General features: G+C 36.2%; 2 protein-coding genes across 5 annotated transcripts in view; one reads left to right on the top strand and one right to left on the bottom strand.

The window, feature by feature from the left end:
• Positions 1-14,937, bottom strand: part of fbxo9 (F-box protein 9) — an 884,197-nt gene that overhangs the window by 12,519 nt on the left and 856,741 nt on the right. For 2 of the 4 annotated variants that reach the window (XM_005156487.6, XM_073919329.1), the window contains exons 1-2: positions 2,113-2,262; positions 1,516-1,590 (exon numbers count right to left, since the gene is read on the bottom strand). The exons of 1 other annotated variant lie outside the window; for it this stretch is intronic. In XM_005156487.6, coding sequence (XP_005156544.2) covers positions 1,516-1,590; positions 2,113-2,115 — 78 coding nt within the window. In that variant the 5' untranslated portion in view covers positions 2,116-2,262. 4 annotated transcript variants of the gene reach the window in all.
• arfgef3 (ARFGEF family member 3) overlaps positions 4,197-14,937 on the top strand; it is a 59,288-nt gene continuing 48,547 nt past the window's right edge. The window contains exons 1-5 of the mRNA XM_009307061.5: positions 4,197-4,571; positions 7,820-7,871; positions 9,631-9,712; positions 9,951-10,082; positions 12,543-12,611. Of these exons, the coding sequence (XP_009305336.2) occupies positions 4,487-4,571; positions 7,820-7,871; positions 9,631-9,712; positions 9,951-10,082; positions 12,543-12,611 (420 nt within the window). The 5' untranslated portion in view covers positions 4,197-4,486. The remainder of the gene's footprint in view (positions 4,572-7,819; positions 7,872-9,630; positions 9,713-9,950; positions 10,083-12,542; positions 12,612-14,937) is intronic.

Consider the following 14,937-nt stretch of genomic DNA (forward strand, 5'->3'; position numbering starts at 1 on the left):
TGATCACAGATTATAGGGATAGCTATACTGCTCACTAAGAGCTTGTCTGTAGTACCAGACTGGTTTGATTAAATTAATTATACAGTTGAAACCAGAAGTTTACATACACGCTAAAAAAAGGACATTTTTTTAAAAACATTTCTGATGGTAAATCATACTAAACGTTTACAATTTTAGGTCCGTTAGGATTACCTAAATGATTTACATTTGCTAAATGCCAGAATGAGGGAATTTTTTTTATTAATTTCTAGACAGTTAAAAGTTTACACACATTTCCTTGGTATTTTTTGGCTTTGATTTTAAACTGTATAACTTTGGTAAAATGTTTTGGGTATCCGTCCACAAGCTTCTCACAATAGTTTGCAGGAATTTTGGCCCATTCCTCCTGACAGAATTGGTGTAACCGAGTCAGATTTGCTCGCACAAGCTTTTTCAACTCTGCCCACACATTTTCTATAGGATTGAGATCAGGGCTTTGTGATGGCCACTCCAAAACATTCACTCTGCCGTCCTTAAAGCACAATTTAACTAATTTGGCAGTATGCTTAGGGTCACGGTCTGTTCAGAAGACCCATCTATGGCCAAGTTTTAATTTCCTGGCTGATGTCTTGAGATGTTGCTTCAGTATTTCTCCATAATGTTTTTTCTTCATGATGCCATCTATGCTGTGAAGTGGACCAGTCCCTCCTGCAGCAAAACATCCCCACAACATGATGCTGCCGCCCCATACTTCACAGTTGGGATGGTGTTCCTAGGCTTGTAAGCTTTTCCCTTCGTCCTCCAAATGTAACACTGCTCATTATGGAGAAACCAGTGTTGCCAACTATTTCGAATAAAAAGTAGCTAAATGTTGCCATATAACATCACACACTAATTTGCATATGAGTGATGTCATCACATAGTATCTGACAAAAATAAGCCCGTCATGTCTCTACTCTCTGAGGCGCTGTGTATTAGATTATAGTAAGACATTACATCCATATGCAGAATAGGTTCTTATTAACATATTTATTTGCGTGATGACATCATTGCGTAATCACAACTCAAAACTACATCTATACATTGTGTAATATACAAAATAATTCATGTTTCCTCCAATTGACTGGCCATCTCAGCAAAAACACTATTTGAAATGTCCATTTTAGATTTGTATTAAAAATATAGTTGACCATTTATCAAAATACAAACACTTTTTAATAAGAATTTATTTTTTAAATATAACACTGATAATGAACGGTGACAACAATTACAACTTGTGTACGTACTTACTCTTTTTTTTCCATTTAATTGCACATGATTTTTAAATTACAAAGTTTTATTTTAGCCAAGAAAATCCTGAAAAAACATAAAGAAATGAAAAATAAACTAATTAATTTAACAGATAAACCTTAGAATACTGAAATACGCACATAAAACATTTATTACTTCCATATTTACTTCATAAAGACATTGGCAACTTTGACCTTACGTCATATTTAAAAATAAATGAATAATGAGGAGACTCGGTTCACTAACTTGCAGATTAGAGTCCTCAGTATTCTCATCTTCTCCTTCTTCAACAGCGCCATCTGTATTTTGGTTGCTTTCAGCCTAGGAATAACACAGAATCAGTAACCCGAGCTTAGATATTAATATATTAAGTGGATCAAAGCTCTCGCATACAGTTCAAACAGAAGTGACGCAGATGACATAAATCTTAACAACTATAACCACGTCCATGTTTGGTGTGGAAACTAAGACCGGCCAATCAGAGGCTAGAAGAGAGAGCACGTGCTTTCATTACCAGTAAACAACACACAACAAACTAAACTCATAGAACATCAAATAATAAACATAAAACGTAATTAATATTCACTATATCCAAACAGAAGTGCAGCTGCTTTATGATTTTGCACAACTATAAACTACCTAAATAAAATACACTCACAAATTATCTATAATTTTCACTATGCATATATGTTTTACATGCACACGCGATTAAATATTGATTTAAAACTGTTATCTATTGAAAACAACTCGAATGTGTGTGACAGGATTATTACACGTCATGACTGCTAACACGCTAATGCTAAAACAGCGTCGCTAATCTTAAGAAAGATGGCTCTTACTGACCATAGCAGCTTATTCTGCGGACTCTTTTTAGTGTCTCGTTTAAGGTCGTGCTTTCAATTGATATTTTACAGATCACGATCAGAGAAGCGGACGACGCAGCGGGCAAATTTACGAGCTCGCCACACGGCAGCCATCACGGTGTGTGTGTTTGTGACAGCAGCGATCGAGCAGACACTTGAGTAGCTGCAGGAAAACAACATCCGGTCTGCAGTGCGTAAAATAAAAGTCCCGCCTACTACTAACGTTACTTCTAATAAAAAAAATAAAAAAATAAATAATAATAATAATAATAATAATAATAATAATAATAACCACAATTACAACAATAATAAATTATTATGTCTTTATTTTCTATTTTTCCGTTCCTTTAAAACCCGTTTAACACATTTTTAAATCTGCTTTTAATCATTTTTATTCTTTGTTGCTTTAATTTTGTTGCATATTTAATAAATGTATTATTAAATGAATATAATGATTAATATATGTTAATAAATAATAATATAAAAAAATTATATTAAAAAAAATATATATATATACATTATTGAAGAATTATGTTGATCCCTGAATGTCAAAGTTTAAATTTCATTGGTCAATTTACACTAAATAAATAAGGTGAAATCTTTAACTAATCTTTTATTATTTTTGCTTTATTTTTATGAAATGTTCCATAAAATAAAATTTTGCATTACTTGTAATTATGAAAAAGCGAAGCAGTGGCACAGTAGGTAGTGCTGTCGCCTCACAGCAAGAAGGTTGCTGGGCCGCTGGTTCGAGACTCGGCTCAGTTGGCGTTTCTGTGTGGAGTTTGCATGTTCTCCCTGCGTTCACGTGGGTTTCCTCCGGGTGCTCCGGTTTCCCCCTCAGTCCAAAGACATGCGGTACAGGTGAATTAGGTAGGCTAAATTGTCCCTAGTGTGTGATGTGTGGGTTGCAGCTGGAAGGGCATCCGCTGCGTAAAAACTTGCTGGATAAGTCAGCGGTTCATTCCGCTGTGGCAACCCCGGATTAATAAAGGGACTAAGCCAAGAAGAAATTTAATGAATGAATGATATTATGAAATAAAAATGAAATCTATTAACATACATTATTACGGTTAAATTACTATTATTATTATAAATAATTATTACAATTATTCCGACTCCAATTTCATATAACCACTGATTTTCTTCTGGAGTTATATAATAATACAGTACTGTCATTCTTACACTATGGCGAAAGATTACCTCATGAATATTGATCAGATTTTGTTAAGTCCACTTTAAAACGCTGCGTTGTTTCCCTCCAACCATAAAGTGTCGCTCATAAATATGAATTTATAATCATTTATCTATATTTTTTCTCTATACTTAAAAATTAAAAATACTCCTTTAAGTTTTGCTGTTAAATTTACATGCTTATTTACCATTCCAACCATAAAGTTTGGCTCTATCTGTACTATTAAATTGGTATGTGGACTAAAATTAAAAGTAGCCTATGTCTCACAGCATTTTCAAAATTTTACTGTTCACAATTTGTTTTAATAATTATTATTATTATTATTATTATTATTATTATTATTATTATTATTATTATTAAATAAACTCGTGCAGAAAAATACAAAAATACTAAATTAAGTTTAGCTGTTACGTTTACATGCGTATTTACACACTAATAAATGAACATTATTAATATCAAATAAATAACGGATATCTGCTCAGTGGTTTAAGTATAATCCCACTGCTTTTTCGTTGAGTCTAACAATTACTGATCCATAAATATTTTACATGGACAGAAAAATAGTTAAAACACTACTTTAGATTTTGCTATTGAATGTTTATTTACACCTCGTCTATATTTAATAACACATTATTTTTTTTCTCACAGACGGAGATAATAATACAGTATTCCGGCTTATACTACGGCGAAGATGAGTTCTTTATGAATATTAATAAGATCAGATTAGATTTGCTGGGCATTCCTCCAATGCCAGCTGTGGAAGTCGTTGAATATTAATCAGATTACAGTGACGCGGTGTTATTTCCTTCCAACAGCGAAGGCGTGGCTTATGAATATTAAGTACTTCACCCTTTACCATAGTAGCTTTCGTACCTTAATTCGCGGACGGGAAGTAGCTGGACACAAGAGCTGCGCACCCACCTCACAAATCAGATGCTTACACTAGAATCCCGATAAAATTCACTTTAATTGAGTCAGAAGCATTGTTTAGCAATGTAAACATTAGCGGCTTTCCCGCTGCTGATAATAATAAGTGACGCGCGCGTGACGTGTGAGTGTTGTTAAAGTGAATCATCTGTACTGTAGAGATGCTGAGCTTTAAACAGGAGGCCTGAAATCCTCATTTTCAGCCCAAAAATCATCAGAAATCTTCAGCGCGATGGAGGAGATTCTGCGGAGGCTTCAGAAGGAGGCGTCGGGCAGTAAATACAGGGCGATCCGGGACTCCTGCGGTGTGGCGTGCGGTAAGAGGATGAGGATGATGATGGTGATGCACCTGCCTGACAGAAAACACTTAAATGCGCATTAAAAAGCACAGAGTCGCGAGTTCAGCCTGTTATAACACTGCTTTAATGCTTGAGAATTTAAACATGCAGCAAGAGCTCGTGTGTGTCCGCTTTACACGGATGTTTATCTAGAATCTGAATAGTAACAGCTGTTACTCTACTGTATTTACATATTAGCCTAAATACAGCACGAAGAAAGAAAGCAATGTCTAATACATATAACCCATAACATATACATTATTTACGACAGACACAAGTTTTTTGACGTGTTAGTTTTTATATTAGTGTTGAATATAGCTTGACTTTAAAGGGGACCTATTATATATATATATATATATATATATATATATATATATATATATATATATATATATATATATATATATATATATATATATATTGTGTGTGTGTGTGTAAACTTTCAGCTCAAAATATCACACAAATGATGCTTATAACTCTCTGAAACTGACCCATATATAGGTTATGATCCTAATTGTGGCATTTTGCTGACTGTCGCTTTAAATTTAAATGTTCTTTTCAAAAGAGGGCGGAGCTACAAATGCATATGCATCAGTATAGTGGCTGATTCAGAACAGGACTAACGACATCTCTGTGGAAAACTCGATATGAAGACGACAGTATTTGTGAAATATAAAACTCCACATTTATAATCCTCTTATCTTCAGCAGGTCAAAATTCTAATGCTGGTCGGCTGCTTCTCACTTTGGGCTGTTTATGCTAATGAGGAAGAGATCATTGCTAATGAGGAGGATGATGATGGTGATGCACCTGCCTGACAGAAAACAGTCAAATGCGCATTAAAAAGCTCAGAGTCGCGAGTTCAGCCTGTTATAACACTGCTTTAATGCTTGAGAATGTAAACTTACAGCAAGAGCTCGTGTGTGTCCGCTTTACACGGATGCTTATCTAGAATCTGAATAGTAACAGCTGCTACTCTACTGTATTTACTTATTAGCTTAAGATACAGTACGAAGAAAGAAAGCAATGTCTAATGCATATAATCAATAACATATACTTTATTTATGGCAGAAACAAAAGTTTTTTGACTTGTTAATTTTTAGTTTAACTCTGTTTTTTAATGAAATATGTTAGTCAGAGAGGCACAGCATCAGATACTTAGAATCATTAGACATCAACTGCTCCAATGTGGTGGTAGAACAAAATTTGCTCACGTTTTCTTTCTCTCTGAGTAAAATATTACAATTATATATTCATGCATTAAGGGAAAAAATAATAACAACTGAATAATGTGGGCAGAGTAATACACAAAGGGTAAAGAGGCTGTACGGGTGCTTATATTACTTTAATATATCACGGCTATCAGCCAATCAAATTTGAGAACCAGACAGAACTGTTGTATTTAAAAAAAAAAATAAAAAAAATAATAATATATATATATATATATGTGTGTGTGTGTGTATATATTATTATTATATTATTATGTATATATATATATATATATATATATATATATATATATATATATATATATATATATATATATATTTTACACATGTAATAATAATAATACTATTAAGATGTGTTAATTTTTATATTAGACCTATTATGCCCCTTTTTACAAGATGTAAAATAAGTCTTTGATGTCCCAAGAGAGTGTGTATGTGAAGTTTCAGCTCAAAATATCACACAAATAATGTTTATAACTCCAAATCTTTGATCCAAATTATGCCTAATTACCCTAACTTTAACCTAATTAACCTAGTTAAGTCTTTTAATATGGGCGGCGCGGTGGCGCAGTGGGTAGCGCTGTCACCTCACAGCAAGGTCGCTGCTTCGAGTCTCGATGGGGTCAGTTAGCATTTCTCCAGATGCTCTTTTTTCCCCCACAATTCCAAACACATGCTGTATAGGAGAATTGGGTAAGCTAAATTGTCCATTGTGTGTGTGTGTGTGTGTGTGTGTGTAAATGAGTGTGTACTGGCATCCGTTGCGTAAAACATCTGTTGGATAAGTTGGCGGTGCATTCCGCTGTGGTGACCCCTAATTAATAAAGAGACTAAAACGAAAAGAAAATGAATGAATGAATGAAGTCTTTAAATGTCACTTTAAGCTGAGTACTAGTGTCTTGAATAATATCTAATCTGATATTATGTGCTGTCATCATGGCAAAGAGAAAATAAATCAGTTGTTAGAAACGAGTTATTAAAACTATTATGATTAGAAATGTGCTGAAAAAATATTCCGAGGGGCTAATAATTCTGACTTGTATATTGTAATGATTAAATTAAAAATAAGTGTGAAGTGTTGTAGTTCTCCTAAATCTGTGTTCTAGCTCTGTGTTTAACTCATAGACTGTATGAGTGGATCATACCTCACTCTACAGCAGTTGTTCATGGTGATTTATGAGCTTCAGGAACGTGCCATAACTGACCTTTGAGTGTTTCTCACAGACCGTCACTCATGCTCTCTGATGCTCCACTCTTATACAGAATCAATCAATGGCAGAGAAAGGATAGATGGCTCCCAGATAGTCTGTAATACTTTGAATAGTTCTCGAAGTATGTGGTGTGTTTATTCATAAATTAAAGCATTTTAATTTGTTTGCGTTTTAATTAATAGTTAAGATGTGTTTGTGTGTGTGTGTGTGTGTGTGTGTATAGTATAGTCAGTATATATTGTATACAGTTGAAGCCAGAATTATAGTATATTTTTTCCCTAATTTCTGTGTAACGGAAAGATGTATTTTTTCAACACATTTCTGCATATAATAGTTTTAATAACTCATCTCTAATAACTGATTTATTTTATCTTTGCCATGATGACAGTAAATAATTTTAGACTAGATATTCTTCAAGACACTACTATTCAGCTTAAAGTGACATTTAAAGGCGTATAGGTTAATTAGGGTAAAGTTAGGGTAATTAAGGCAAGTCATTGTATAACTGTGGTTTGTTCTGGAGACTACCCAAAACTAATATAGCTTAAAGGGGCTAATAATACTGACCTTAAAATGCTTTAAAATAATTAATAACTGCTTTTATTCTTGCCAAAATAAAATAAATAAGACTTTCTCCAGAAGAATAATTACTATAGGAAATACTGTCAAAATTTCCTGAATCTGTTCAACATCATCAACTGTTTATATTATATTAACAACATTATATAAATTTCAAAGTGTTTTGTATAATTTGTCCTCCATTTTGTCTCATTTCTGTTTTTTGCAGAAACTCTTCAGGCTCAGAATGGATCAGTTAAAATATCACCATCTAAACTCAGGCAAGTGTTTTGATTTCACATACAGCCTTTAAATTGTCAATATTGCTCTCCCATAACCTGTATGCTCCATAGATCCATGAAAGGCCACAAATACACATTTGTTATATTCTTTTTTCATATACAGATATTTTTTTTATATCAGTGTTGTTTTGTTTTTGTTTGTAGCATTACAATACTTTTGTGGTTTCTATGAATAGTTTGAATATTTATTTTCTTTTTCTTTTTTGTTCTAACTTTACTAATTTTGTTATCTAAATGTGTTTTTACATTGCTTGCATCTATTATTAAGTATGTCTCCTGTTGTTTTTTTAAGTTTTGCATGTCATTTCACTTCAACTAGGGTTGTCATGATACTGGAATTCGATACCAATCAGTACTGAAATTTTAAAAGCGTCCATTTCACGCGAACATTTGAGCGCTGATTTGCCATGGTGTTCACATGCTCAACAGAAATGACTGTGATTGGCTGGGAGGGTCATGAATTCACCAAACCACCGCTGTTTACTGAGTGTAACCACAGATACATTAACAATGGAGCGTTTTAAAGTCACGTCGATCAGCTGGTTTGCCTATAAGCGGACATATGAGGGATCCACTGATGAATCGCAGCTTGAAAACGCTCCAGTGTCCCTGTATCTGTGGTTACACTCAGTAAACAGCGGTGAGTTCGGTGAACTGATGACCTTCACAGCCAATCACAGTCATTTCTGTTGAGCTTGTAAACACAATGGCAAATCAGCGCTGTTTAAGAACGCGCTCAACAGTGCTCAAATATTAGCGGGAAATGGCCGTTTTCAAAATTTTTGTATCGATTGATACCGAATTCCAGTTTCGTGACATCGCTGTTTTAGGTTGTATGCACACAGTGAACCTGCATTTCCAAAAATATACCCTTATTTTTGTTGATTCAGGGTCATAAACATTTCTTTCCATAGGGTCAATATACTCTATAAAAACAAATTGACCGAATTTACACTTAGAAAAGGTACTAAATTGTGTTATATATAGTAGAGCTGCACATTTATATCGCAAAAGTATTGTTATCGCGATAATAGTATATGAAGAATAGGTATCACAGACACCTGTGATAATTACATTCATTTTAATCATTGGTTGTTTATCTGAACTAATCAGATGAGGCCTTACTATCTTTAGCCCCGCCTCCCCAGTAGCTGCTGTTCTGCTATTGGCTGCAGTGACTCAAAGCTGAACCCAGAGCTGAAAATAAACACTGATGGGCGGAGTCGAGATGACAGCAGCCAATCAGAGTCAGGATATCTGCTGAGGTTTTCACTCATTCAGTGTTTTAGAGACTAAACGTTTGCACCTCAACACAATTTTTTTTTTTGTCTGAATTAGAATTAATCAAATCTGAAGAATGTCGTTTACCTGCTAATTTTACCACTATAAAATAAATAAATTATATTAAAACATAGCTAATAAAAAATAGCATTTATATAGGGACATAATATATAATAAGAGATATCGTTATTTTAATACTCAACAACAACATCGCATATTTCCCCAGTATCGTGCAGCCCTAGCTTGTATGCACACAGTGAAAATGCATTACCGAATTGTATTTCTCATTTTCCTAGCTCTACAATATGTTTGAAAGGAGTTCCTTGATTTATGATTGTTCATTCAGCAGATGCTTTAATCTGTGATTCATCAGAGGGAGACAGTAACATTAAAATGCTTCAATGCAAACTCTTTCTTTCATGCTCTGGAGTGTTAAGCGTGGACTATTTTTGTGCAGAGAGAAGTGTTTATTCCCTCTTCAGTTGGCGCTGGAGTCTAAAAACACCAAACTGGCACAGACGGCCCTCACTGGGATGCAGGTGCGCTCATTACTGAACATTTCACACTATTAAGAGACATTTCACCGATACCGCACTGCAAATAAAGCTATTCTGTCAGTGTTTCTCACACAGGGGTTTATTGTTTGTGTGAAAGGTTGGCAGACTCTTTTATTTCTTTTAAAGCATCACCTTGATGACTCTGCCGACTGCAGAGAAGAAATCCTCTACTTAAAACAAAGCATTGTAATGTGTGTATTCTGCTGTTGTTCTCTGACAGAAGATCCTGTGTGAGGATTGTTTTCTCGCGGTGGAAGCAGAAGCTCCAGAGAAACAACTGTTGGGTCAAATCCTGGAAGCTGTCAGAGTGACGCCGAGCCTCCATGAAGACCTGCAGGTGGAGGTTATGAAGGTCTGTGTGTGTTTATGTAAAGGCCTGCAAGAAGAGCTGGGCTAGTCAGCGTCCAAAAACTGTTGCTTCTTGCAGGATTAATCAATGCAGTGTCAGTGTAATTGGATGAATGTGCAGCATTACTGGCACGCAGACCTCCCAAGACACACTGTGTTCCCGTTCCCATTACAGCTGGATCTTTTATGCCTTTTCAGATAGTCTTGTAGTGTGTAATGTAGGGGTTTGTGAATGTTAAAAGCCCTGCAGAGTTATTACCAGTTCTAGTTTCTACCCAAAGCCAGTCTGTGGTTTGTATTGGTTCTCTAATGATGTCTGTTTTAAGTCTCAAACGTTGTAGCTGTGTCGTAATTGATTATCAAACCAACACCGTGGTTACTATTTGTATAACTTTGAATGCAAGCGGTAAGGAAGAACTTGAAATTCAGATATGGATGTTAGCTTCCTGACATGAGCGGGGAAGTGTAATCTGTAATGAAATCTGACCAATCAAAACATTAGTATGGTTATCTGGCCAATCAGAGCAGAGTAGTGTTATGTGGCCAATCAGAGCAGGGTATGGTTAAAGGACTGATTGGTGCATAGTAGGGCCAACTGACTGATCAGAGCAAAGGAAGGCTAAGTGACAAATTAGAAGACAGTAGGGTTGTTTGGCCAATCAGAGCAGAGCATACAGCCTTTTGACCCTTAGAAAAAATAGGGTCATTTGACCAGTGAGAGGACAGTAGGGTTATCTGGCTATTCAGAGCAGAGCATGGTTATCTGACCGATTAGTGCAGAGGTGCCTGACTGAAGGCAAAGTGACCAATCAGTAGAGAGTATGGTTATCTAACTAGTTAGAGCATAGTTGAGCCTTTTGGTCAGCTATAACAAAGGTCGGCCATCTGACCAATCAGATCAGAGTGGTGTAGTCTGACGAATCCGAGCATAGTAGGGTTATCTGGCCAATCAGAGCAAAGTAGTGTTATCTGGCCAATCAGAGCAGAGTTTAGAGCTTTTTGACCAATAACAACAAAAATGGGTTCATTTGACCAATCAGAGCAGAGTATGGTTATATGACTGATTAACGCATAGTAAGGCCAACTGACTGATCAGAACAAAGGAAGGCTTGGTGACTATTAAGAAGAGAGTAGTGTTATCTGGCCAATCAGAGCAGAGTATAGAGCTTTCGGACCAATAACAACAAAAAAGGGGTTTATTTGACCAATCAGAGCAGAGTATGGTTATCTTGACAAATCAGAGAATAAGCCTTCTGACCAATTAGAAAAAAGTACGTTCATTTGATCAGTCAGAGGAGAGTAGGGTATGCTGGCCAATCAGATCAGAGTACAGCTTTTTGATCAACTAGAAGAAAGTAGGGCAATCAAAGTATAGTAGGGTTATCTGACCAATTAAAACAAATCCTAGCCAATCAGAGCACGGCAAGGCCTTCTGACCTATTAGTACAAAGTTTAGAGCTATTTGACCAATCTGAGCAAAGTGGGGCCAACTGACCAATCAGAACAAAATAGGGTTATTTGGCCAATCAGAGCAGAGTATAAAGCTTTCTGATCAATTTTGACAAAAGGTGTCCATTTGACCAATCAGAGCATATGCCATCTGACCAATTAGACAAAAGTAGGTCCAGTTTACCAATCAGAGGAGAGTAGGATAATCTGGCCAATCAGAGCTGAGTACAGCCTTATGATCAACTAAAACAAAGTGGGAAAAGCTGACCAATCAGAGCAAAGTGGTGTAATCGGACCAATCAGAGCATAGTAGGGTTATCTTACCAGAGTATAGAGCTTTCTGACCAATTACAACAAAAGGGGTTCATTTGACCAATCAGGGCAGAGTATGGTTATCCTGTGCAATCAGAGCATAGGCCTTCTGACCAATTAGAAAGAAATAGGTCCATTTGACCAGTCAGTGGAGAGTAGGGTAAGCTGGCCAATCAGCAGAGTACAGCCTTATCATCTACTAGAACAAAGTAAGGCAATCTGACCAACCAGAGCAGAGTGGTGTAATCGGACCAATCAAAACAGAATAGGGTTATCAGGCCAATCAAATCAGAGTATAGAGCTTTCTGACCCATTTCAACAAAAAAGGGGTCCATTTGACCAATCAGAGCAGAGTATGGTTATCTGACCAACTAGAACATATGGGGGGACAACTGACCAATCAGAGCAGAATAAGGTTATCTGACCATTCAACACAGAATATAAAGCTTTCTGACCAATAAGAACAAACTATATCAATTTGATCAGAGCAGAGTACAGTTATATGGTAGACCAGAGCAGAGTAGGCGGGGTTTAGAAAGTGGATTCTTGAACCAACTGTCTCATACACTGAGAGGAAAAAGCTGATGCTGCATAAAATTAGGGAATGTCATGTTTTTAACCGTGTATTAATATAAACCTGTTGAAGGAGACCTTCAAAATGAAATGAGCAATGTTTAAAATAACATCATGTTTTGTGTTGTAGGTCCTACTTTGCGTCACCTACTCCTCGACCTTCGAGATCACTGGCCGCAACATCTTGAAAATTGCTGAGGTAAGAGCAACGTTTTTGGCCATTGACCGACTAAATGAAAGAGCAAATTGAAACTGCTAATCTAAAGTGAATTTGGCAAGACTCTAATTGAAGTCCTTGTCAAAGGGCGTCTATTCTTAAAGAGTGCTGCGCTGTAATGCTACTTTAATGAGGACACTGCAGAGTTTGCTTCACACTTGATCCACAAAACCTGCTGAGATCTTCGTTGCAGGACCATTACATTTGTTATTTTCTACATGATTTATTTTCATACCAGTTATTCATTTTCCTTCGGATGCCCTTCCAGCTGCAACCCAGTACTGGGAAACATCTGTACACTCTCATATTCACACACACACTCTTAGTCTACGGCCAATTTAGTTGATCAATTCCCCTATAGTGCATGTGTTTGGACTGTGGGGGAAACCGGAGCACCCGGAGGAAACCCACGCCAACATGGGGAGAACATGCAAACTCCACACAGAAATGCCAACTGACCTAGCTGGGACTCAAACCAGTGACCTTCTTGCTGTGAGGTGACAGTGCTAACCACTAAATTGCATATACTGTACACTAGTATCAAAGAGTTTCCTTCAAAGCGATGAGCTCTCGCTCTGCTTGACTGATAGGGTTTCTCCTGGTGTTTGTGTGTCTAACTCTGTTCTGGTGGCCATAAACAGCTCATAAAAGCACATCATCATCATCATCATCATGTGTGAAGGGGTCTGGTTGTGCCAGATGTCTCCTGTTTTTCACACAGGGATCAGGACATAAGTATTGAGCTAAAGCAGAGCACGTCCAGTCACACAGCAGACACATAAACTATCCAGACACACATTGTATTTGAGGTAGGGCTGCGCGATAAGTGCATATTGAAAGATTTTCGTATGCCGGATGCCGTATTAAGACCCGTAACCGTCTTCAGATTGTTTTCCAGTTATATTTAGGATTAATTTCTGTTATTTACTTAGAATAATAATTGTATAGTAACAACAATACTGTTATTTATTTATAATTATGTATTTTTTGTTTTATATATATATATATATATATATATATATATATAGTCAATATATAAAAAAAAAAAAAAAAAAATATATATATATATATATATATATATATATATATATATATATATATATATATATATATATATATATATATATATATATTATTTTTAATAATATATAAATATTTATATAAATTTATTTATATTTTTTTGAAGGGGGTGCTGTGCCCCAGTAGAGCTTTATGTCTAGCAATGCCCCTGCTTCAATGGTAAAAGCAATGTTGTGACGAGTGCAGTTGATTGCGTTAGTGACAACTAGTGGATTTTTTTTGGCATAACATACTTCCAGATGGTAGAGATGGCTCAATCAGGTTTAGTTATTTCCTCCTCTCAGTAAAATATAGTCTGTCAAAATATGGTCAACCATTTGGTCGAGCAGGCAGTTAAAGGGTTGATTATTCACTTAGGAATATCAATGTGCACTAGCAAAAGAAACATTGTAAATTTGGATTTCAAGCGGACTTTGTTCCTATAATGCAAGATTTTTTGTTATTATTATTATTATTAATAAAGGTGAACGGCTCAGTGGCACACAATGAACCCTCTAAATATTTTCCTCTTATCAACGGTGTGTTGCTATGGTTACAAGTGTCGGTGTTCACAGATGCCACGTCTTCAGTCCCTCTTCCATGAGCCGCTCAACAGCAGATGCCCGGCGGTCACTCTGTTTGCTCGCTTTTAGATTCTACTAAGATGCAAAATAATCAGATTTTTGCTTTGAAAGAACATTATTTTGCTTACCCCATGGCAGCACGGTGGCTCAATGGTTAGCACTGTCCCCTTACAGCAAGAAGCTCCCTGGTTCAAGTCCCAGTTGGGTCAGTTTTCTGTGTGGAGTTTGCATGTTCTGCCCGTGTTGGTGTGGGTTTCTTCCTGGTGCTCTGGTTTCCCCCACAGTCCAAACACATGCGCTATAGGGGAATTGATTGAACTAAATTACCCGTTGTGTATGAATGCGAGTGTGTGTGTGTGTGTGTGTGTGTGTGTGTGAATGAGTTGCAGTTGGAGGAGGAGTCTGTTGTAATAACTCTCTGCAAACACATTATCCCATATTTATGAAATGCCTACTTTACTACATCCAATCAGCTCGCAGCAGAAAAAACAAGCCACACCCACTGTTTTCTCATTTAATATTCCTTTTCTCTAGGAACTGCGTCACAATATGGAAAAAAATAAACGGTCGCAGCTTCCGGTTCATGCAGACTATCTTCTCTGTACTCCACATACTCAATGTAATCTCTGTACTCCACTGTAAATGAGGCTAACTTTTTAAGCTTT

This window comes from Danio rerio, chromosome 13, assembly GCF_049306965.1.
Source record: "Danio rerio strain Tuebingen ecotype United States chromosome 13, GRCz12tu, whole genome shotgun sequence".
Taxonomy (NCBI): domain Eukaryota; kingdom Metazoa; phylum Chordata; class Actinopteri; order Cypriniformes; family Danionidae; genus Danio; species Danio rerio.